This window comes from Mixophyes fleayi, chromosome 4, assembly GCF_038048845.1.
Source record: "Mixophyes fleayi isolate aMixFle1 chromosome 4, aMixFle1.hap1, whole genome shotgun sequence".
Classification (NCBI taxonomy): domain Eukaryota; kingdom Metazoa; phylum Chordata; class Amphibia; order Anura; family Limnodynastidae; genus Mixophyes; species Mixophyes fleayi.
In genome coordinates, this window is record NC_134405.1 from 27,262,636 (window position 1) to 27,285,623 (window position 22,988).

At 40.1% G+C, this 22,988-nt stretch overlaps 1 protein-coding gene across 1 annotated transcript in view; it reads right to left on the minus strand.

Annotated features, from left to right (window-relative positions):
* Positions 1-14,707: 14,707 nt before the first annotated feature.
* The window catches only part of LOC142150594 (NXPE family member 3-like), a 44,714-nt gene continuing 36,433 nt past the window's right edge, over positions 14,708-22,988 (minus strand). The window contains exon 5 of the mRNA XM_075205793.1: positions 14,708-15,240. Within this exon, the coding sequence (XP_075061894.1) occupies positions 14,708-15,240 (533 nt within the window). The remainder of the gene's footprint in view (positions 15,241-22,988) is intronic.

The following is a 22,988-nucleotide window of genomic DNA, read 5'->3' on the forward strand; positions in this document are numbered from 1 at the left end:
ACAGATATGACTTTTGACAGCCAGAAATATTAATGCACAATTAGGGAGGACACCCCAAAAACACTGAGGAGTGCTAAAAATTATTGAGTAGATACTGCTGACAGATATGACTTTTGACAGCCAGAAATATTAATGCACAATTAGGGAGGACACCCCAAAAACACTGAGGAGTGCTAAAAATTATTGAGTAGATACTGCTGACAGATATGACTTTTGACAGCCAGAAATATTAATGCACAATTAGGGAGGACACCCCAAAAACACTGAGGAGTGCTAAAAATTATTGAGTAGATACTGCTGACAGATATGACTTTTGACAGCCAGAAATATTAATGCACAATTAGGGAGGACACCCCAAAAACACTGAGGAGTGCTAAAAATTATTGAGTAGATACTGCTGACAGATATGACTTTTGACAGCCAGAAATATTAATGCACAATTAGGGAGGACACCCCAAAAACACTGAGGAGTGCTAAAAATTATTGAGTAGATACTGCTGACAGATATGACTTTTGACAGCCAGAAATATTAATGCACAATTAGGGAGGACACCCCAAAAACACTGAGGAGTGCTAAAAATTATTGAGTAGATACTGCTGACAGATATGACTTTTGACAGCCAGAAATATTAATGCACAATTAGGGAGGACACCCCAAAAACACTGAGGAGTGCTAAAAATTATTGAGTAGATACTGCTGACAGATATGACTTTTGACAGCCAGAAATATTAATGCACAATTAGGGAGGACACCCCAAAAACACTGAGGAGTGCTAAAAATTATTGAGTAGATACTGCTGACAGATATGACTTTTGACAGCCAGAAATATTAATGCACAATTAGGGAGGACACCCCAAAAACACTGAGGAGTGCTAAAAATTATTGAGTAGATACTGCTGACAGATATGACTTTTGACAGCCAGAAATATTAATGCACAATTAGGGAGGACACCCCAAAAACACTGAGGTGTGCTACAAATTATTGAGTAGATACTGCTGACAGATATGACTTTTGACAGCCAGAAATATTAATGCACAATTAGGGAGGACACCCCAAAAACACTGAGGAGTGCTAAAAATTATTGAGTAGATACTGCTGACAGATATGACTTTTGACAGCCAGAAATATTAATGCACAATTAGGGAGGACACCCCAAAAACACTGAGGTGTGCTACAAATTATTTAGTAGATACTGCTGACAGATATGACTTTTGACAGCCAGAAATATTAATGCACAATTATGGGGGACACCCCAAAAGCGCTGGGGAGTGCCAAATATGAAGAAAAAATAATAAACCTCTATCCTCCTCTCTGCACTAGCGATTTTGGTTAGAGCAATTGCAAGAACAATATGGTATTCTCTGTCCCTGCTCTAATTAGCCTATGACTACACCCTGCTCTCTCCCTCTGTCAAATGGCGATGGATTGCTGTGGAGGCGTGTATTTATAAAGTTGAAGTATCGCGAGAACCGAGTCCCGAGATCCGACGACGTCACAATGACGTTCGGCCTCGATTTGGATTCGGAATGGGCGGGAGAGTACCGAGCTGCTCAGCTCGGTACTCGGATACCCAAAGTTCGGGTGGGTTCGGTTCTCGGAGAACCGGACCCGCCCATCTCTAATCACAATAAAACTAAGGTGTAGCAAAATAAATCTAAGACACACACCATGACAGGCAATGTCTGATTTAAATTACATACATAATAAATGGCTTAATGCTTTGAGAGTATGGCATAATAAGGTACTAAAAACATCAAACAGTAATGACAAGCTTTGGAAATTTTTTACTTTGTAGGCAATATATGTTATTCGACATTTATTATGTAAACATTTATTTTATATCGATTATATTTATTGTAAGCATTTGTTGTGTTTTATTTAGGATTTGAGGGCAATATATGTAATTCGAGATTTGGTGTTGTGAGGGTATAAAATAATTAATAGTTATTAAGATGTACAAATATATGTGTGAAATGCCTTAAAATACTACATACTACAGATGCAGGTCTACGCCTTGAAGAAAAACAAGTATTTCCTATAGAACACATAATAGCAGGATGCCAGACTGAAGGAAACGGCCGGGAGGAAAAGCACGTAATGCTGAACAAAAGATGTTGCCTTATATGTATTATTGTTGCAAAGAAATATTTGCTGAGCTAAAGAGATTTCCTTATATGTACTTGTTGTTAACCAGTTAATGCTGGACCCTAGGTATAAATAAAGGGCCAGTCTGCAAAGACCCTCAGAGCTGATTTTGAAACTGCAACACCATGTTTGTGTTTCACTTCTTCACTCTGCTGTTGACAGCAAAATACCACATAGGAAATCAGGTTATCAGAGATCGATAATGAGGGCACCATGCCTTGGTACCCCGACAGTGTGTAGGCATTTATTTTCTGTAGATTATATTGATTATAGGTATTTGTTGTGTCGTTCTTTAGGTTTTGTAGGCTTTATATGCATGTAGGCATATTATGTGTAGGAATATTTCAAACCTTTTTATATTGCATTTAAATTATCTCTATCATCATTATGTCCATGTCGGTATTCTCGCAGATTTCTCTCTGCATTCGGTCTTCCCAGTGCCAGATTTTCATACCCAAACCACACCAGGTACCTCTTTATAAGCACACACCTTTTCATTAACACAGTTGTATTATTATAAAACAATCCTGTTCTTTACACACCAGAGTACAGTGTACACTCTATACTAGAGCCAAAAATCATTGTAAGTATGTAAATTCTGCAAAAGTATGACATTCTACTCTATTCTTATATTTAGAACATTTATTTATTATTACTAATATTATTATAATTTGTCACAAACACACTCCCCGGATAAAACTTGACCTGAATATGCACCATGATAATAAGCTGCATAATAATGTTCCTCATGATATCCCTTATTAGAGTGTCTTTTGTGCTGGGGACAGAAACTATTCTCAGGTCAACTGCTCTTGAAATTAAATAGGCAGGGTTCCCACCTAAACTTATCTGCGGAGTTCATGCTTCACTGGCCTCCAATGAGCATGCATGATTAAATAAGCATGACACTCTTACCCATCCATCCTATAAATACTCATTGTAAAGATGCCATAAGTATGTAACATTACTATTATGTATCCCCTCATCTCACAGCTCAGTCTTACTATCCACAACATCCCCCTAGTACTTACCATTCCGACACACCCCATACAGAATAGCAGCACCCACCGTTGTATCATGCTTGATGGCAAGGTAAGAGGTAAACGTCCTGTGTAACGCAGATGTGTTGTGTTAAGGAAGTTTCTTAGCTCCACCTGTATACCTCTCCCATTTAGAGATAATTATCTGCAACATACGTGTTACAGACTGCAGAATAGCGATAAGGACTACAAAAACAGTTTATTGCAGCCAATCCAAATTAAAGGGAACTCCACATTAATTAAAAGAATATAAATCATACCCCAAATTGATAATAAGATAATTTTATAATAATTGATATCCATGTATCTGATGTCTTTTGGTGTGAAAATGAGCGAGTGAAAGGTTTATTTGTGAGCTGAATGTTTACATGATCAGTACAAAGTTATTACTCACTACAATAGAGATTGACGGGGAGTCTGACTACAGTTTTTTAGGCTACATGTAAATGGACAGCAATTTTACATCTTGAAGGAGGGCAAGACAGTGATAGAAACCAAATTTTTCGTGATCCAATATAACACTTATAAACCATTGACAACAGATAAGAACCACTCGGACTATGTTTATTCCTAAAACCTCAGAAACTTTTTTATCTAGATTTAGGATCACCTTATGCTTATTCTGAGCATGTTAAATTCTCCCACCATATTGGCATCTACCATCTGTGTTAGAAGGTTATTATATCTATCTACTACCCATTCTATAAAGTATTTCTTCCTCAAATTTTTCCAAAATCTGCCACCCTTAAGTATTAGTGCATGTCCTTTTGTTCATGCTCTGTATAAAACTTTCCTCCTCTATCTTGCTAAAACCCTTTCATATTTAAAGAATTTAACATATTCTTATCTCCTTTCTTTGTTTCAACCTATACATATTGAGATCAGTTAACAATTTTGGTAAGTCTTGTTACATAGATGATATTCTTACATCAAAGTGAAGTGCCAGAAAGCTGTGTACTCAGAATTAGTTCCTGTCAGCATGCCCCTCTCATCGAAAATGTGCACATTCCGTTTTTAGGTAAGTCTGTATTATATTATAGTCGCTTTTGTAGTAATTGGATTTTTTTTTGTAGGGATCTTGGTTGTCAGGCTTTTGGTAATCGGGAAAGCGTACCCAACCTCTTCAACCAATATCATATCTATTTTGAACCCAATTATATGCATCTTATGTATTTATAAGCTTTCCAGATGGAACATCATTAATGAGTTTACTAAAATTTAGATAAGCTACTTCTACACCTTCACCTTGATCATTATCCACCTAAAAAATCATCACCATCGCCATCTTCCACTAGTAAATCCATGCTGCTTAGGATCTTGTATGTTCCTGCATTTTAGATATTCTACAATTCTTTTTTTGCAGTATTTCTATTAATTTCCCCACCACAGGTGTCGGACTAACTGGTCTGTATTGACAGCCTCTACTCTACTTCCACTTTTGTGACGCAGGACTAAACTTGCTCTTTTTCAGCACTCTGAGACTATACATTTTAATAATGACTAAATTGAATATTTGTGTTAATAGCATAACCAGCTCCCCTTTCAGCTCTTTTAGTATTCTAGCATGTATCCCACCTGGCTTCATTGGCTTGTTTACAGTTTTGAGAGTTATTATTTTATTATTATTGCGGGTTTGTAAGGCGCCACAGTGCTCCACAGTACCGTGCAGTAGGAATAAAAGTACATACATAAAAAAGGGACATACAAGGTAGACAAAATAAATGCAGACATGAAAACAATAAGTATGAAGGACCTTGCTCATTAGAAAACTTATAAGTGGAAGAAGAGGGCACAGCTGAAACAAGAGGAGCAAATGTATTTCATATTGGATATTGGGACAGTTTAGAGGGTGCATTAGTGTGAATAATGTTATCAGGGATAATGTCACCTCCTAAAAAGATATGGGTTTTCAAAGTGCTTTCAAAGATTTTAAAGCCGTTGGAAAGACTGATTGAGCGAGTTAGGGAATTCCATAAGTGGGGAGCAAAGCGGGAGAAGTCTTGTAGGTGGGAGTGAGAGGTGATTATCAGAGACGAGACAATGCGCAGGTCACAGGTAGATCTCAGAGGGCAGAAGAAAGAGTATTTTGATATGAGATTTGAGATGTATGCAGGGGTATTGTTGTTGAGGGCTTTGTAGGAAAACGTGAGTAATTTGAATTTGATTCTAGAGGACACAGGAAGCCAGTGTACTGATTTGCAAAATGGTGCCGCAGATGTGGAGCGCTGAGAGAGGAAGATCAGTCGTGCAGCAGCAAGAGTTCTGTCAAGATCTTCTACTCTGTAAATGGACTCATGTCTACCTTCACATCTACATACCAGCTGCTTAATGGAATTGCCCTTCCTTCTCCTTCTACTGTAAATACTGATTGAAATTCATATTTATATGATCTGCCATGTCCTTCTGTCCAATCACAAGATTTTCTCCCCATCTCTACTCTTACTATTCCTGCTTTTGTTTTTCTCCTCTCACTTATATTTATTAAGACACTTTTTAGCAGAATATATCTAATACAAGTGAAGGGCTATATATAGTGGTGTATCAAGACAAAATACATGGGAATGGTACCCTAGTGAAAACAATGAATATAATAAATGACTGCTATGGAACATCATTAAGAAGATCTTTGTAGTACATTTGACCATATAAGAGCAACTATTCTCTTACCCTGATTTCTTTCTTGGTATCCCTGCACCCACTCATTTGATCATCTCCCATTCTATCCCACCCTACTCACTTAGTCTTTCACCATGTCTCCTTGCTTCTGTCCAATACTCATCCTTACTCCTTGCCATCATTTCTATCCCAGACACAGCCCACATCCACACATCAGCAATCTCATCTATGTCTTCCCACTTCCCTCTCTCCCTTTATTCTGTGCTCTCTGGAATTCCATATCCATCCACAACAAACTGCCCTCTAACCATGACCTCTTCATCTCCAACTCTCTTAAGCCAGATTTCTGTTATGGCAAAAAAGTTTCTTACACTGATACTGCTTTCTCTGCTGCTCTCTCCTATGGGGGCCTATCTTTCACCCACTCCATCAAACCTGATGACAGTCCAGGCGTCAGGATGAGCATCCTCTTATCCTCCAATTGTACATTTCGCGTTATGTCACCTGAGTCCTCCCTTTCATTCTCCTCCTTTAAAGTCCACTCTATCCATCTCTTCTACCCTATCCATCTCCGTGTCCCAGTCATCTACTGTCCCCCTGGTCCCACTTCCCAATTTCTTGATAAATGTGCTGCCTGGCTTCCCCGCTTCCTCTCCTCAGACCTCACCTCCATCATTCTAGGTTACTTTAACATCTCCATTTACAATCCCACAGACTCAACATCCTTGAAAGTTCTTGCCCTTTCTTCCTCCTTTGGCCTCTCCCAATGGACCTCTTCCCCCAGCCACTGCGTCACTACCTTGACCTTGTTTTCTCCCACTCTCCGACCACTATAATCGTCTCAGCATCTACCATTCTGACAACTCCCTCCTTGACCTTCTCCAGTATGGATTCCACCTCCTCCATGCGACAGATACAGCCTTGACCAAAGTCACCAACGACCTTCTCTCAGCTAAATCCAGTGGCCACTTCTCTCTGCTTTTTCTCCTGGACCTCTTTGTGGCCTTTGACACAGTTACTTCGGCCTTCAGTACCACCTCTATGTCGATGACACTCATCTCTACCTCTCATTTCCTTCCTTTCTCGGGTGTCCAGTTGCCTCTCATCATATCCTCCTGGATGTTCTTATGCTTTCTCAAACTTAACATGGCCAAAACTGAACTCATTGTCTTCCCTCCATCAAGAGTCTCCTCTTATCCCTTTCTAACTATCACTGTTGACAACACCATTATTTCCTCTGTTCCTCAACTCTGCTGCCTAAGACTTCTCCCTCTCCTTCTCCCCTTATTTTCAATTTCTTACCCAATCTTGTAATTTCCAGCTCTGCAACATTGCCCGTATCAGTCCCTTCCTCTCCCAGGTTGCCACCAAAACTCTAATGTACTCATTGATCATTTCTCATATCGACTATTGAAACCTTCTACTTACTTCTCTCGCTCCTCTTTGATCTATGCTTATTTCTGCAGCTAGACTTATCTTCTTCTCTCAGGGGCAGTAGAGTGGGAGAGAGCCTTGTAAGAGGTGGTGAGGAGTTTGAAAAATAATTCTGTAGGGGAAGGGGAGCCAGTGTAGGGCAAGGCAGAGAGGGGAGGCAGAGGAGGAGCGGCGTGAGAGGTAGATGAGTCTTGCGGCCGCATTGAGTATAGAGTGGAGGGGCGAGAGACGGGAGTGGGGGAGGCCAGTGAGGAGGAGGTTGCAGTAATCCAGGCGGGAGATGATGAGTGCGTGTATGATGGTTTTGGTGGCCTCCTGAGAGAGAAAGGGACGGATGCGGGCGATGTTGCATAGTTGGAAGCGACAGGCTTGGGCAAGAGAATGAATGTGGGGGGCAAAAGAGAGAGAGGAGTCAAGGGTGACACCCAAGCAGCGGAGTTGGGTGACAGAGGAGATGGTAGTGCTGTTAACAACAATGGAGAGGTCATGGTGGGATGGGAGGATGGGAGGAGGAAAGACTATGAGTTCAGTTTTGGAAATGTTGATTTTGAGAAAGCGCTCCGACATCCAGGAGGAGATGGCGGCGAGGCAGTCAGATACCTGAGCGAGGAGGGTGGAGGAAAGATCAGGTGAAGAGATGTAAAGTTGAATGTCGTCAGCATAAAGGTGATACTGAAGGCAAAAGGAGGAGATGAGGGCACCAAGGGAGGAAGTATAGAGAGAAAAGAGTAGAGGGCCGAGAACGGAGCCCTGTGGGACTCCTACAGCGAGAGTAGTACACATATTTCATTAATTAAGCACATTTAGTTTCTTAGATTTCTATACCAAAATAGTCAATCAAAGCAGCTTTTTCACACTCCAGCCAATAAAAAAGACACCGTTGATTGGTTACATCCGGACAGGTCCCCAGCCTATCATTTGCTTTGTGTCTCCGCTCGGAGTACGTCATGATCTACAATTATACATAGCTCCTACTCCTAGATTCACCCAATAATGGTCTACATAGGATAAAATCTGTATCCATATGTTTAACCTTCAAATGTATAACCTTACATTTATCCACCTTGAATTGTCATCCTGCTGCCTAATGGCCCAATTATTCAGGTCCCTTTCTAAGTATACGACAAGTTGTATGGACTGTATTATACTGCAAAATTTTGTGTCATTTACAAGCATAGAGAAAATCCTATTAATTCCAGCTACATCATTTATGAACAAATTGAGCTGCATTGGTCCCAAGTAAGTGTTAAACATAAAAAAGATATATAGAAGAGCGCTGATAATAAAATTAATATATATTTTATTAAGACAATATATTAAAAATAACGTTCATGAATATACATATACAGTCTAATATTTATGCTCAGCATAACAGAAAAGAATGATTGTAGATGTTTCCAAACAAAATATTGTCCTTAGGTAGTAGTGTCCATTGGTATGGCATACAAAAGTGACTCCAATATTCCCAGGGTAAATTGTTCCTATAATATACCGCAGAGCAGTCCTAATTAAGACTATAAATAATATAGGCAGTTCACAAGTGTAGATGACTCATAAGGAGAGCCTCAAAAAATCCTATTGAGTAGATCTTGAGAAAACACAGTCTCTGTATTGAAGAGGTTTGCAATCCTTATCCACATTATATGGACTCACCTGCTGTACCTTATAATACTAATCTGGTGTCTCCTTTGAAAATCCTGCTGGGGCCTGGAACTTGATGAGTCACAATAGCTTTACACAGATAGAACTCTCACAGACAGTGCCATAAGTTGACAATATCACTGTTATGCCGACAATACATTTTTCTCCACCTTCAACTAGGCAGTTTCATCAGAGGTAAATCTTGTTACATAGCAGCACCTTTAAATATCCTAAACTTCAGTCTTTAAACCAATCAGGTATTGACACACTCATTACATCATTGCAACAGGATACCATAGTACTTTCATTGGTTGCCATAAAAACTCTCATAATGAGCATTGACCTTTTCACAGGCAAACATGCAGGGAATAGCAGATGGCATAGCAGATGACTCACTCCTGATTTAAGTAGGGGCAGGTATTGTTCTGTGGCTATACAGCAGAATTTGTTTAAACAGGAGAGATCACAATCCAAACACATTTACATTTAAATACATTATGCAGTCCTCTGTAATTAAACATATTGCTCACAGCTAAACAGAGACAAGAGATCCCCTGGTGTGATATACATTCATACAGGACTGGTGGACAATAATCCTTTTTCCAAGGCTGGAACAATGGACTAGTCTGCAAGATAACAAACCATGTCGGCAGACATTACAACTACTTTCAAAATAAAATACATATATATAAGCTTAAATATGACTGACAAATATGGGTAACCAGAGGGCTAGAAAATTATATAGTCCACAGTTTGTGAGAAACGAGGTGCAGATAGGTTGAGGGGATATTAATACCTCGTTTCCCCACATTGTGGAAATGTTGTTTTGGGATAAAGTTCATTGTCATGGCAAAGAGGGACTTTGAAATTAATTGCAATTCATCTGATAATCACTCTTCATGACATTCTGGAGCATATGCACATTGCCACCATAAAAACTGAGGCAGCAGACTTTGTGAAAAATAATATTTGTGCCATTCTCACAACTGTTGGCCATGATTGTAGTGCTACACAGAAACAGGTCAGAAATCCATAGGTGTGGGAGCCCAATTCTTTGTTTGCCCCCTCTCCTCCCCCAATTCACAAGGCCCAATGATAAGTAGCATGGGATGTTGCAGAAGGGCAGGGAGGGTATTTTATTTGTATTGATTTTATTATCTGCTCTAGTTAATGTCTGATAAAACTGGATATTTTTAAGCCTAAATTGCAATTAATTTAGGGGCTATAAAACTTCCAATCTTTTTTGAAACTTCCGCACATTGCCGGTGATTTTGCCCTTCAAGACGTCAGATTTATTATCCAGCTGTATGGATGGTGAAAAGTGAAATGGATGGAGGAGAGACCACTCTTGATTGACTGCTCGTCTATTAAGTAGACTGGCTTACCGAACATTAGCCCATTTACGACGGGAGTTCCTCAGGAGTATATTGGTTGGTTTCAAAGGTTTCTTTTTTATATATGGCTTCATCTAAGGGGCTCTGTTAATTGTGTTTATATGTAATGGGTTGTTATTACTTATTATTTAATAGGCATTATAATTATCTATCAATTAAATGGGACACTATCACTAACAATTAAATAGCCAGGGTCACTATTGTTTATTTTGTACTAGGAGCGGCCCAATGCTACTCTGCAATGGTCAGGGCATACCTAGGTGAGTTAGCAATTATACACTGATGTCCACATTATACTTCTATCAGCATATAATTGCTAACTGCAGGCTAATAAATATGATAATGTTGTGTAACAAAAGGAGGCATTTAGCTGGCAATATGCAGAGAAAGCAGGGAAGTAGAGTAAAACATTTGTGCAGTAATGGACCTAGAGTGAAGACTTATGTATGAAAAGCAATAGTTTAAATTTGGTTAAACTTACATGATCAGAAATCCTTCCTCTCAGCAAACAGACAGGGCGTGTCTGGTTGTGCAAACAGAGCCAGTGATGGGTGTTTTCTTTTAAAGAGAAGGTGGGTGTGTCAACTGTCCATCAAGCTAAGGCTGGGGGAGGAGCATCATGTATAAAAGCTTGTTTGTTTCATTTGTTCAGAGAGACCAATTGCTGGGATAGCTGGCTGGTCCTGAGAGAGAGCTGGTCTATGTATAGCTAGCGTTTAGGGTCTCCATGATTGCTGTGCAAGTATACGGTGTCAAAATATTTACCATCCTGACAATAAAGCACCATAAAAAGGAAGAAATTGTTCGCGTGTGCTTCTGCAGTAGCGGGCTCTTGCCACAGTTGCTATTATTAATACTTAATATATTTGATCTATATTTTAGTATATTTTAGTACTTTAGCTATTGCATGATTTATATTATATTCTATGTATTCTGAATTAGTTTATACTTTCTCAAGATATCTGTCAGGCTAGCTCATGAATGGATGAGTGAGATCCTGCTGTCCCAACTGGTATTGGCTAGACTTCCCTTGAAGCGTGGAGTCTAACAAGGTGGAACGTATTCACTTGAAACTCCTGCAAAGGAATTTGGACTTCAGCGGCTTCCACCCTGCAGGTCGTGGCCCTCCAGGGAAGTTTCCTGTGAGACTGTTGGAGAACAGATTTAATAGCAGAAGAAATCCAACTCGGACATCAAATGGTGATAATAAAGATTACCACTTTATTGTAAAATATAATACAAAGTTCACTGAAAGTTGAGTAAACTGCAAATGATGATCATGATAGTATACTGAGAGTAGGAACCATCAATAAAGTTCAATAATGCAGACTGAATGCCTCATAAGCAAAGTCATCACTTATATCACTAAAGAGTGGAACATAATACAAAGCTCAATGAAGTTGATGAACTGATCGATGAAATGCAGATATGCAGCAGCAATGAATCACTGCTCACTACGGTGATGTAAAATGAGCCAGCATTAGACAACGATATTGATAACGTTAATTCAGCAATCACCACGGATAAGTGAAACAGGTACACTGAAGTCAGCAGAGTCAGGTATATACAGCAACGATGAATCACAGCTTACCACAGGGATGTGGAACGAAACAGCAGTAGTCAGCAGTGCAGACAGAGTAAATAACAGGCGTTGATCTTAGCGATTACCACGGTAAGTGGAACTGGTGCACAGTGCTCAGCAAAGTCCAAATATATACAGCAACGATGAATCACAGCTTACCACAGGGATATGGAACAAGGCAGCAGTAGTCAATAGTGCAGGCCGAGTAGGTAGCGGGTGTTGATCACAGCGATTACCACAAGTAGGGGAACTGGTGCACAGAGATCAGCAGAGTCCAGTTATATACAGCAACGATGAGCCACAGCTTACCACAGGGATGTGGAATGAAGCAACAGTAGTCAGTGGTGCAGGCCGAGTAGGTAGCAGATGTTAATCACAGCGATTATCACAGGTAGTGGAACTGGTGCACAGAGATCAGCAGAGTCCAGATATATACAGCAATGATGAGCCACAGCTTACCACAGGGATGTGGAACAAAGCAGCAGTAGTCAGTGGTGCAGGCCGAGTAAGCAGTGGGTGTTGATCACAGCGATTCCACAGGTAAGCGGAACAGGTGTGCAGAGATCAGTGGAGTCCAGAAACACAGCAGCGATGAAGCACAGCTTACCACAGGGATGTAGAACAAGGCAGCAGTAGTCAGTGGTGCAGGCCAAGTAGGTAGCGGGTATTGATCACAACGATTACCATAGGTAAGCGGAACAGATGCGCAGAGATCAACGGAGTCCAGAGACAGCAGCGATGAAGCACAGCTTACCACAGGGATGTGGAATAAAGCAGCAGTAGTCAGTGGTGCAGGCCGAGTAAGCAGCGGGTGTTTATCACAGAGATTACTACAAGTAAGCGGAACAGGTGCGCAGAGATCAGCGGAGTCCAGACACACAGCAGCGATGAAGCACAGCTTACCACATGGATGGAGAACAAGGCAGCAGTAGTCAGTGGTGCAGGCCAAGTAGGCAGCGGGTGTTGATCACAGCGATACCACAGGTAAGTGAAACTGGTGTGCAGAGATCAGCAGAGTCCAGACACAGCAGCAATGAAGCACAGCTTACCACGGGGGTGTGGATCACTGAGGAGGCATCAGAATCAGGTCAGAAATGACTTGCAGAACCAGCAATGAAAAGGTGAAAGGAGGGACCTTTATAAAGGGAGGCTGACCAATAGCGGAACTGACTAATACACAGGCGAAGTAATCACAGGTACAAGGCATAGCTGACAGCCTGTACTAAGAAGAGAGATATAAAGTGATAGTCAGTGTTTAGAGGCTCGGGTGGAGATACCTGGGGAGCGGAGTGTGACAGTATCATTATCCTAATTACGGTTCCAACAGGCAACTACTATCAACCACTATGTGCAAGATAAATTACTAGAGCTGGCATTGACGTTGTCTTCACCTTCAGCAACTCATCTTGCCATATAACGTTATGTGTTCATCAATACTTGGTTGTCCCCGGACTTCAACTTGAAGTAGTAGTTATATCCTTCTCCTTGCCTTATAAGGACAGGAAGCCAAACAGTTAGTGACTGTGGACCCACCTATGCCCAGCCCTTTCCTAAACTGCAGTCATGTGACTCAACAAAAGTAGAAACAGTGCCCATGCGGCAGTTGTTGATGGTGGCGACTCTCTGAGACCAAGGTGCCGCCAACTCAACAGTAACATGTGAGGATTTAGTGCTTATTACTGATTTTCAGCTAGTAAGACAATAAAAAAGATTTCATGAGTATAGAACAAATTTTTGTTTAACGGATTAATCTCAATGATTTCTGGCAAGCAGTTCAACTCATATTTTGAATATTAAAAGGTTTATTTTATTTTAGACTATGATTGGTTTATATTTCTACATGATCCCTTCTTATGTGAGCTGGTGATTTGAAGTTAGTTGTAAAGCAAGTGACACTGATTACTGATCACAGCTTTAAGATGAGCAGATTCAATGTTTACACTTGTGAATTCAATGTTCTCCCTGGTATGTTTTTTTTTTCTTTTTTTGGTCTAATTCTGCACCAAGGGATTATCTACTAAATTAAGGTATTTTAATATACCTGTGTCTCAGCATACTATGCAAATTGCTTACTTTTCATAGATATGTTATACGACCCCAAAAATTATTACTACACCCTATATACCAAATCCCACTTAACTTTACTTAACCCCCACCAGCTTCCAAATAATATTACTAGCCCTCCCACATCAGCTCCCATATGGCATTACGACACACTACCACACAAGCCCCCATATAAAATTAATACACCTCCCCAACACCAACCCCCACATAAAACTACTACACCCCCTAACCATCCCCACATAACAATAATGCAATGACACATAACATTAATATAGGTGGGAGAAGGAAGAGGTAGGAAGAGGAATGTAAAGGAGTATTGGTGCCATACTTTTATAATAGTAAAATTAATTCAGTGGTAATACAAATATGGACTTAGTTCCTGAAACTACAAACTTTGCCTCATAGAGAGAATGGTGGTAACTGATATGGGACAACATTGAGGTATCTTTAGAGTTGTCCTCTAATTATTGGTCTTAGAATGGTGAAGTTAAAATAACTCATTTAAGCTTTATCATTTACTGCAATAATTTTATTAGCTTTAAATCAGCATTAAAGAAAAAAAGTACAAAAATAACCAAATAGTTTAATAAAATGAAATAGTTGTGAAACATTTTATAGACAATAATTTATTTGAATCCTCTAAAAAAAAGGTCCCTCGACAAAGTACAAAGTGCTAATGTTGCTAAGATGCTAGTCTTTATATTAATTTATGTTTTACCTTGTTATTTTCAACTGATGTCCATAGCAAAATACAGGATTGTAGCATTTTTTGGAAAAGTGTCTTGTCCCTCAATGTGGACATAAGTAAGATAACATAAGGTCCACCTCATTCCTGACGACTGGTGGCCCTGGGTGGATGTTGTCAGGAAGATAGTGGCAGGATGTCATGTCCCAGGCATCCAGGATAGTGACAGCCATTCCCTTGAAGGCTGCCCTCAGTAAAATGTCCAGCTGAAGAGACAACCAGTCACTGCTATGAATTAATTTGTAACCTGTGTTAGCTGATTTTATTATCACAGTTGTCTGAGGGCTACGGAAAAGTAAAGATGCAACTGCCTGACGGACCCGGTCCAACCTTTCTAAATAGACCATTACAGGGTAGTTGGTGAAGTGGGCCCACAGGGTCAGCATAACAACAGTATGAGGCCCACCACCAATTCCAGCTATGTGGGCTGCTTCATAGTGTAGGTTAGAAATCATAGTCTTGCCGGACCTCAAGGGAAGTCCATGAGCCCTATATCGCAAGACCAGACCAGCATTAACATCCACTGCTATCAGAGGTCCTGGATTGTAATTTAAATGCAGGTCTATCCTCTTGAGACCTAAGGAGACAAAATAAAATAATTAATGTTAGCTGAACATCAAATTATAAATCTCTTTTACAACTCATTCATAAATTCTTCAACTGGCCTTGTAAAATTGGCTGTAAAATTCTTAACCCAGGTATTGATGGCAATTTCATTATGTTAACATTATTATTATATAAGTCAATCAAAAGCATTTTCAATTTTTAATCATGTAATTCATTTAATCAACATGATTGTACTTGTAATTAATGAATTTATTTACTGAGCTATATATCTCAGTATTTAGGAAGTCCTGGTGCTTCGGTGAGTACCAAGCCATGGCACATGTATAAAGGGAAACTATAAATTAAGACTTTGTTAACACAAGCAATTATGTGCTTTGAGAGGCTGAACTATCAGCACAAAGGCTGAAGTGCACCAGACTCTCAGAACAATTGTCCCTAATTCCTACTATGTGTATCTCATTCTTAGTGTTTGCATTCCAAGCCATGATACACATGGAAGGCTTGACATTGTGTCTATCTAGCGGGTTCTAGATAAGTAAACTAAATATGGGACCTTGAATAAAAGCTGTAGGCTAGTAAATACCAAATCTATAGTAGATTGTAAGTAATATGTAGATGAGCGACAAAAATATCTGTTATGAAACTTTGACAGTTTACATAGGAAAGTTGATTAGGCGGATCTATCTAAGAAAGTTTTATCACATCATTGAAGTCCACAATATATATATATATAAAAGGCAGGGACAGAGAGCAGCTTAGGTAACAACATAATGTTTCTCATCTAAGCCAAAAAGTTCTATTTTAGATTTATCAATCACACAGAACATTCTCCCATTCGTCTTCTGGCTCATTCAAGTGGTCTTTAGCAAACTTTATATGGGCGGTAATTTTGTTCTTGTAAAGTAGCAACTTCCTCCTTGCTATCATCCCATACACATTATTCTTGTTTAGTGTTTGCCTTACCTTATTTTTATGACTTAGATGTAGATCTGAACATATTTAAGGGCACATTTATGCAGAAATTCAGAAAATTTGAAAGGGATCTCAAACATTCTAGCACCACTATATATATATATATATATATATATATATATATATATATATATATATATATATAAATAATGCACAGATGAGTCACAACATTAAAACCACCTGTCTAATTGTGTATATCCCTCTCGTGCCGCCAAAATAGCTCTGACTCGTCCATCAAGGCATGGACTCCACAAGACCTCTCAAGGTGTCCTGTGGTAGCTGGCACCAAGATGTTAGCAGCAGATCCTCTAAGTCCTGTAAGTTACGAGGTGGGGCCTTCATGTCTCCAGCACATCCCACAGATGCTCGATCGGATTAAGATCTGGGGGATTTGGAGGAAAATTAAACACCTTGAAGTCGTTGTCATGTTCCTTAAACCATTCCATAATAATGATTGCAGTGTAGCAGGGTGCATTATCCTGCTAACAGAGGCCAATGCCATCAGGAAATACCGTTGCCTTGAAGGGGTCTAATTGGTCTGCAATGATGTTTAGGTATGTGGTACGTGCCAGGATCCAAGGTTTCCCAGCAGGGCATTGCCTAGAGCATCAGACAGTCTCCGTCGGCTTGCCTTCTGCTCTCACTGCATCCTGGTGTCATCTCAGGGACACAACACACACACACCTGGCCATCCACATGATGTAAAATAAAACGTGATTCATCAGACGATTGCTCCATGGTCCAGTCATGGCGCTCACATGTCCATTGTAGGTGCTTTCTGAGGTGGGCAGAGCATTTTGAACGGTCCTCGACTCCGCAGCACCATACTCATCAAGCTGCTATTCACTGTGTGTGTTGCCACCTTTCTATCATAGTCAGTATTAACTTTTTCAGCAATTTTTGCTACAGTAGCACTTCTGTGGGACTGAACCAGGTGGGATAGCCCTCGCTCCCCACACGCATCAATGAGCCGTGGGCACCCATGACTCTGTTGCCTGTTCACCGGTTGTTCTTCCTTGGACTACTTTTGGTAAGTACTAACCACTGCATAATGGGAACACCCTACAAGGCCGTTTTAGAGATGCCCTGTCAGCTAAAAACGTAACTCTCACTTGGAATCCTGTGGCAAACACCTCATTCATCATAATGTATATATATATATATATATATATATAATGTTGCCATCACAATTTGGCCCTTGTCAAAGCCACTCAGATCCTTGCGCTTGTCCATTTTAACTGATTGCAACACATCAACTTCAAGAACTGTCTATTCACTTGCTGCCTAATATGTCCCACCCTCTGACAGGTGCCATTGTAACTAGTTCATAGTATTCACTTCACTAGTCAGTCATTTTTATGTTGTGGCTTTATATCAGGGGAGGAGAATGTAGAAATTGGGGAGAGGTGGAAAACTGTTGAAAATGAGTTAATATTCCTGTGAATATGAGGAGGCTTGGAAGAGTTTGATAGCAGGGAGGTTAAAGAGCTGGGAGTGAGCAAGTAACTAATAAGGTGGTGATCGAAGAGGGGAAAAGGAGTGTTAAGGAAATTCAATCCACATGGAGAGGTCAAGTGAGGAGATAAGAAAGAGCAATTTTGAAGCAGCATTGGAACATGGATTAGCAATAGAGATGTTTAAATCACCCATGATGATGGTGGGGATGTCAGAAGATAAGAAGTGAGGGAGCTATGCAGAGAAGTTTTCAAGAAATTGTTGGTTTGGTCCAGTTTTTTTACAATTTGGTAAAATATGCCCCATTTTAAAGATAGGGGATTTCACAGAATTTCATAATGTTGCGCATGTCAGATAGAGGTGTGTTCAGGGTGTACTCAGAATGGCTTCACTTGCGAGTACAAATATGGCTGACCCCTCTTTCTAAGAAATGTCCTTCTACTTGCTGGAGAAATTAGCCATATTTGCGGGGTACAGGGAGGATGGCTGGGGTTTTGGGATTTTGGGGAAAGCACACTTGCATTTTAAGCCCTGGCACCGTACTCATTATAGAGTGTAATTGGTCAGTGCGGTGCCAGAGGTGACTTTTAAAAAAGCCCATTTTAATCTAAAATCCCTTCCCCCACCTGTTACTATGGAACTTGAATACCCGAGAAACAAGGTTTGATAGCAGTTGGTCAAATTAACATGTGAAAGGCTGTGGTCTGTTTCCTGTGGAAAGGTAAACTCCACCCACAAGAAAGGTTTTTGATCCAATGTAACAAGGGAAGTGAAGCTTACTTGCTGGCTGTTTTTCTACCTGGGAGGACACACATGGCCAAACTGCTGGAATGGAATGGTGGTTTATATAAAGGGCCTGGAGAAACCATTTATATTAGAACCTGGCTAGCAGGAAAAATTGAGTTTTGGTAGGTTATTTGAGTGGAATTGTCTGAGTTCAGATAAAATGGAGTTGGTGAAGTTTTGGTCATGGATGCATTTGTGTTATATTTATTTTTGTGTGGTTCTGTGCTGGTTTAATGTTGTAATGGAATTATGTTAGGTTATTTTAATGGTATTGTCTGAGTTCAGATGAACTGCAGTTTTGAATGGAAGGTGGTCGAATCTGGGCGCATATGTGGTACAGTATATGAGAATGAATGATCATTTGTCATTGGTTATATGGAAGTTTGTATACAGATGATAAATGTGAATGGAGTTGTCTGAGTTTAGTGCAAGAGTTATTTGGAGCTTGTGTTGGTTTTAAAAGTTAGACTTCGGTTTGGTATGGATAGTGTTACATAACTGCATGCCTTGTAATAATGTTGCAATGCTGTGTAGATATAACATAGATAATGGTATGGTGTTAGTCTGATTTGTATGTGATTATGTAGTCTAATAAGAACTGAGCCCTGCTCATTGATAGGATTATCAGGGGTCAGATTGTTTAATATAACATTTTAAATAGAATGTTGGTTTAAAGTGTAGTTTGAAACTCTGAAATAATGTGGTTTATTGCTGGAAATGTTGATGTAGTTAATATGGAAGCAAGGTGAATTACCATGTGTTTAAAGCATGCTGAGTTCAGACAATAGAGAAAATGTATCTAGAACCTGGCAAGTTTGTAAAATGGCTGCCATCTATAAGATTTCATGTGAAGGGAATGTGAATAGTGAATAATGGCTGTTGGACTTCGAGATAAGTGAAATGATAAATGATAAATGGTAGAAGTTTTGAGATAATGTGAGAATATTTGGAAGGTTAAAATGTATGCTTGAATGTGTGTCTCTCTCCCCCCCCACAGATCTCAACCCCCTCCCCTCCACACACACATATTCACACACCTTTAGACAATAGTTAGTCAAAACACACACACAATGACTTCATATATTTATAACAGGCAATAAATGTAATGTATTGCCCCAAAATCTATACTTTGTGTAAAATATTGTTACACTGTTTACTGTTTTATAATATATACATATGTTTTACAATTAGAATGTTAATAATGCAACATGTTTTAAATTAAACTATATTTTGTACGTAGTTTTGCTTTAAGATATGAGCATAAGCTATTATATGAATATTGGTCCTGTGGATTTAAGGGAAAATAAGAATTATATTTATCAGGTTAAATCAGAAGTACCTTTGTGAGGAGTTGGTTGCATAATTAATGGTATTAAATGGTTATCCATACATTTGCCAGAATATTAGGGAGATTAAAACACCAGTCACCATAGAAATCCTTTTACACCGTCCCTCAGTTACATCAGTTAATTTATTCACTGCACTGAGATGGGGGCGGGAGATTTGAAACTGCTTTGTGCTGTTGCTGGAGAGATTGGATTTATGCTGTAGTGCTCAGGAGCCAACAGCCAGCCAAGGGATTAATAGTAGTGTTGTTCTTACTGTACATACATATATCTGCCCCGGACCTGAGTAACTTTACACACTACCAAACATCGCCCCAGTTAATAGATCCCCCTTCATCCTAGGAAAAGCCCCTCTCTATAGACTGCAGCCTGTGTCAGTGTCATTCATAGGGAATGACACCTATATGTTTGCGATCCCGATTTCCCCTCCTCCAGTAGTGTGTTTTCGATCCCAATCCCCCCTCCCTCCCCCAGCAGTGTGTTTGCGATCTCCCCTCCCTCCCCACAGCAGTGTGTTTACGATCCCGATCCCCCCTCCCTCCCCACAGCAGTGTGTTTGTGATGCCGATTCCCCCTCCATCCCCACTGCAGTGTATTTGCAATCCCGAATCCCCCCCTCCCCATAGCAATGTGTATGCGATCCTGATAACCCCCTCCCTCCCCCAGCAGTGTGTTTGCAATTGCGATCCCCCCATTCCTTCCTTCCAGCAGTGTGTTTGCAATCCCGATTCCCCCTCCCTTCCCTTCAACAGTGTGTTTGCGATTCCTGACCCTCCCCCAGAAGTGTGTTTGTGATCCTGACCCCCCTCCCTCACCACAGCAGTGTGTTTGCGATCCTGACCACCCCTCTCCCCACAGTCTGTACGTTCAACATGCAGTCCAATGAGAGTTTCAAGTGAGGCACAAGTAAATAAAGAAGAGAGGAGTCAGCAGAGAAGCAATTGTGATTGGGAATGTTCTAAGAGAGAAAAGTGGGAAGCAGAAAAAAGAAATGAGTGAAAGAAAAGAAATCTTCAGGAGGATAGGTATGAGGAACAGGGGGAAAGGTGAGGGGGGTATGTTGTTATAACGTGTGGGGGGTATGTTGTTATAACGTGTGAGGTGGGGGCATTCTGTTGTTACAACATGTGAGGGAGAGGGGTTATGTTGTTAAAACATGTGAGGGAGGATGGGTATGTTGTTATAATGTTGTGAGGGGGGTATGTTGTTATAATATTGTGAGGAAGGGGGAGTAAGTTATATCGTTGTGAGGGAGGGGGGATATGTTGTTATACGTGCAAGAGACGGGAGGGGTATGTTAACAGAACGTGAGAGGGGGGTATGTTGCCAACTACCCCGACAACACTTACCCCAACATAAAGACTATGAATGGCTCCTTCAAAACGTTGAGCAATGACGACTGTTCTTGAAAGTGACTTCAACAAATCACGATAAAGCAAGAAGCCGGCTCCACTTCATGATGTCAGTGACCAAGGGAAAGGTATTATCGCTGCTGTTAAGGGGGTAATGTAAATATGCATCCACGTACAATGTAGAAGGCTTTGTAAACTACATTGTACATGGGCGCTTACACACCATTACATTCTTGTAAAAGAATGTAATGGCAAACATTGCTCCCTGAAAACCAAACTAAGCAGAGGCTTATACACCATTTTAATATAATTTAACTTTAATGTTATTTTGTAGTTCTACTTTTTTATGAAGTTGCTCTACTGTCTCTTTCTGAGACACGCAGGCCCTAAATTACGATAAAGCTAAAATAAGAAAATGTAATAGTACTGTATGTGTGTATTCCAGTGAACACACAAATCTGTGAATTAGCAGCTCCACCATTTTGTGAGTGACAGCAATCTCACTCCATGATAGCACTGAATCTGCAGCTAACCACTGGAGGTGATGGCATACCATGTCTGTATTGCGCAAGTAACACGTCCATTAGGGTTTCTGCCTTTAACATCAGAATTTCATTGCTTTTTGGAGTTTGAGTGGAAGAAGCAGATACTGTTTGGTGATGAGTTATGTCATGCAGGTATCTTTTATGAACAGGCACAGTCTTGGAGGGACGAATGCTCTGCAGGGTTTTTGTAGTTCTACTTTTTTATTGCTCTAATGTCTCTTTCTAAGACACCCAGTCCCTAAACTACGATAAAGCTAAACTAAGAAAATGTAATAGTACTGCATGTGTTTATTCCAGTAAACATAAAAATCTGTGAATTAGCAGCTCCACCATTTTGTGAGTGACAGCAAACTCACTCCATGATAGTGCTGAATCTGCAGCTAACCACAGGATGTGATGACATACCATGTCTGTATTGTACAAGTAACACATCCATTAGGGTTTCTGCCTTTATCGTCATAATTTCATTGCTTTTTGGAGTTTGAATGGAAGAAGCAGATACCGTTTGGTGATGAGTTATGTCCTGCAGGTATATTTTATGAACAGGCACAGTCTTGGAGGGAGGAATGCTCTGCAGGGGGACCTCAAGAGCAAATATTGTGTTTTGGGGGAGGGATGTTCAGCAGGGATTTGTTGGGAGCAGGTACCGCATTGGTGTGAGGATTGCTCTGCATGGATCTGTCAGGAGAGGATAGTATGTTGAGTGGAAGGAGAAATGCTCTGCAGGGTTTTTGTAGTTCTACTTTTTTATGAAGTTGCTCTACTGTCTCTTCCTAAGGCACGCAGATCCTAAACTACGTTAAAGGTAAAATAAGAAAATGTAATAGTACTGCATGTGCGTATTCCAGTGAACACACAAATCTGTGAATTAGCAGCTCCACCATTTTGTGAATGACAGCAATCTCACTCTATGATAGTGCTAAATATGTGGATAACCGCAGGATGTGATGACATACCATGTCTGTACTTTGCAAGGAACACGTCCATTAAGGCTTCTGCTTTGATCATCGTAATTTCATTGCTTTTTGGAGTTTGAGTGGAAGAGTTTCAATAGTTTTCCTACATTTTAGATGGTGTGTAAGTGTAAGGAACCTTAATTGGACATGTTAAACCGTAAGGTTTTTTTGTCTATGGTATATATATATATATATATATATATATATATATATATATATATCTCAATACAGTTAGTGCTAGAGTGTGTCATTTATTTCAGGGTTTTTTCCATGCCTGCATTAGCAATAATAGTAGCGAGAAAACTTTGATAGCAACTATACTTTTCTCCAAGCACTTACCACTTTC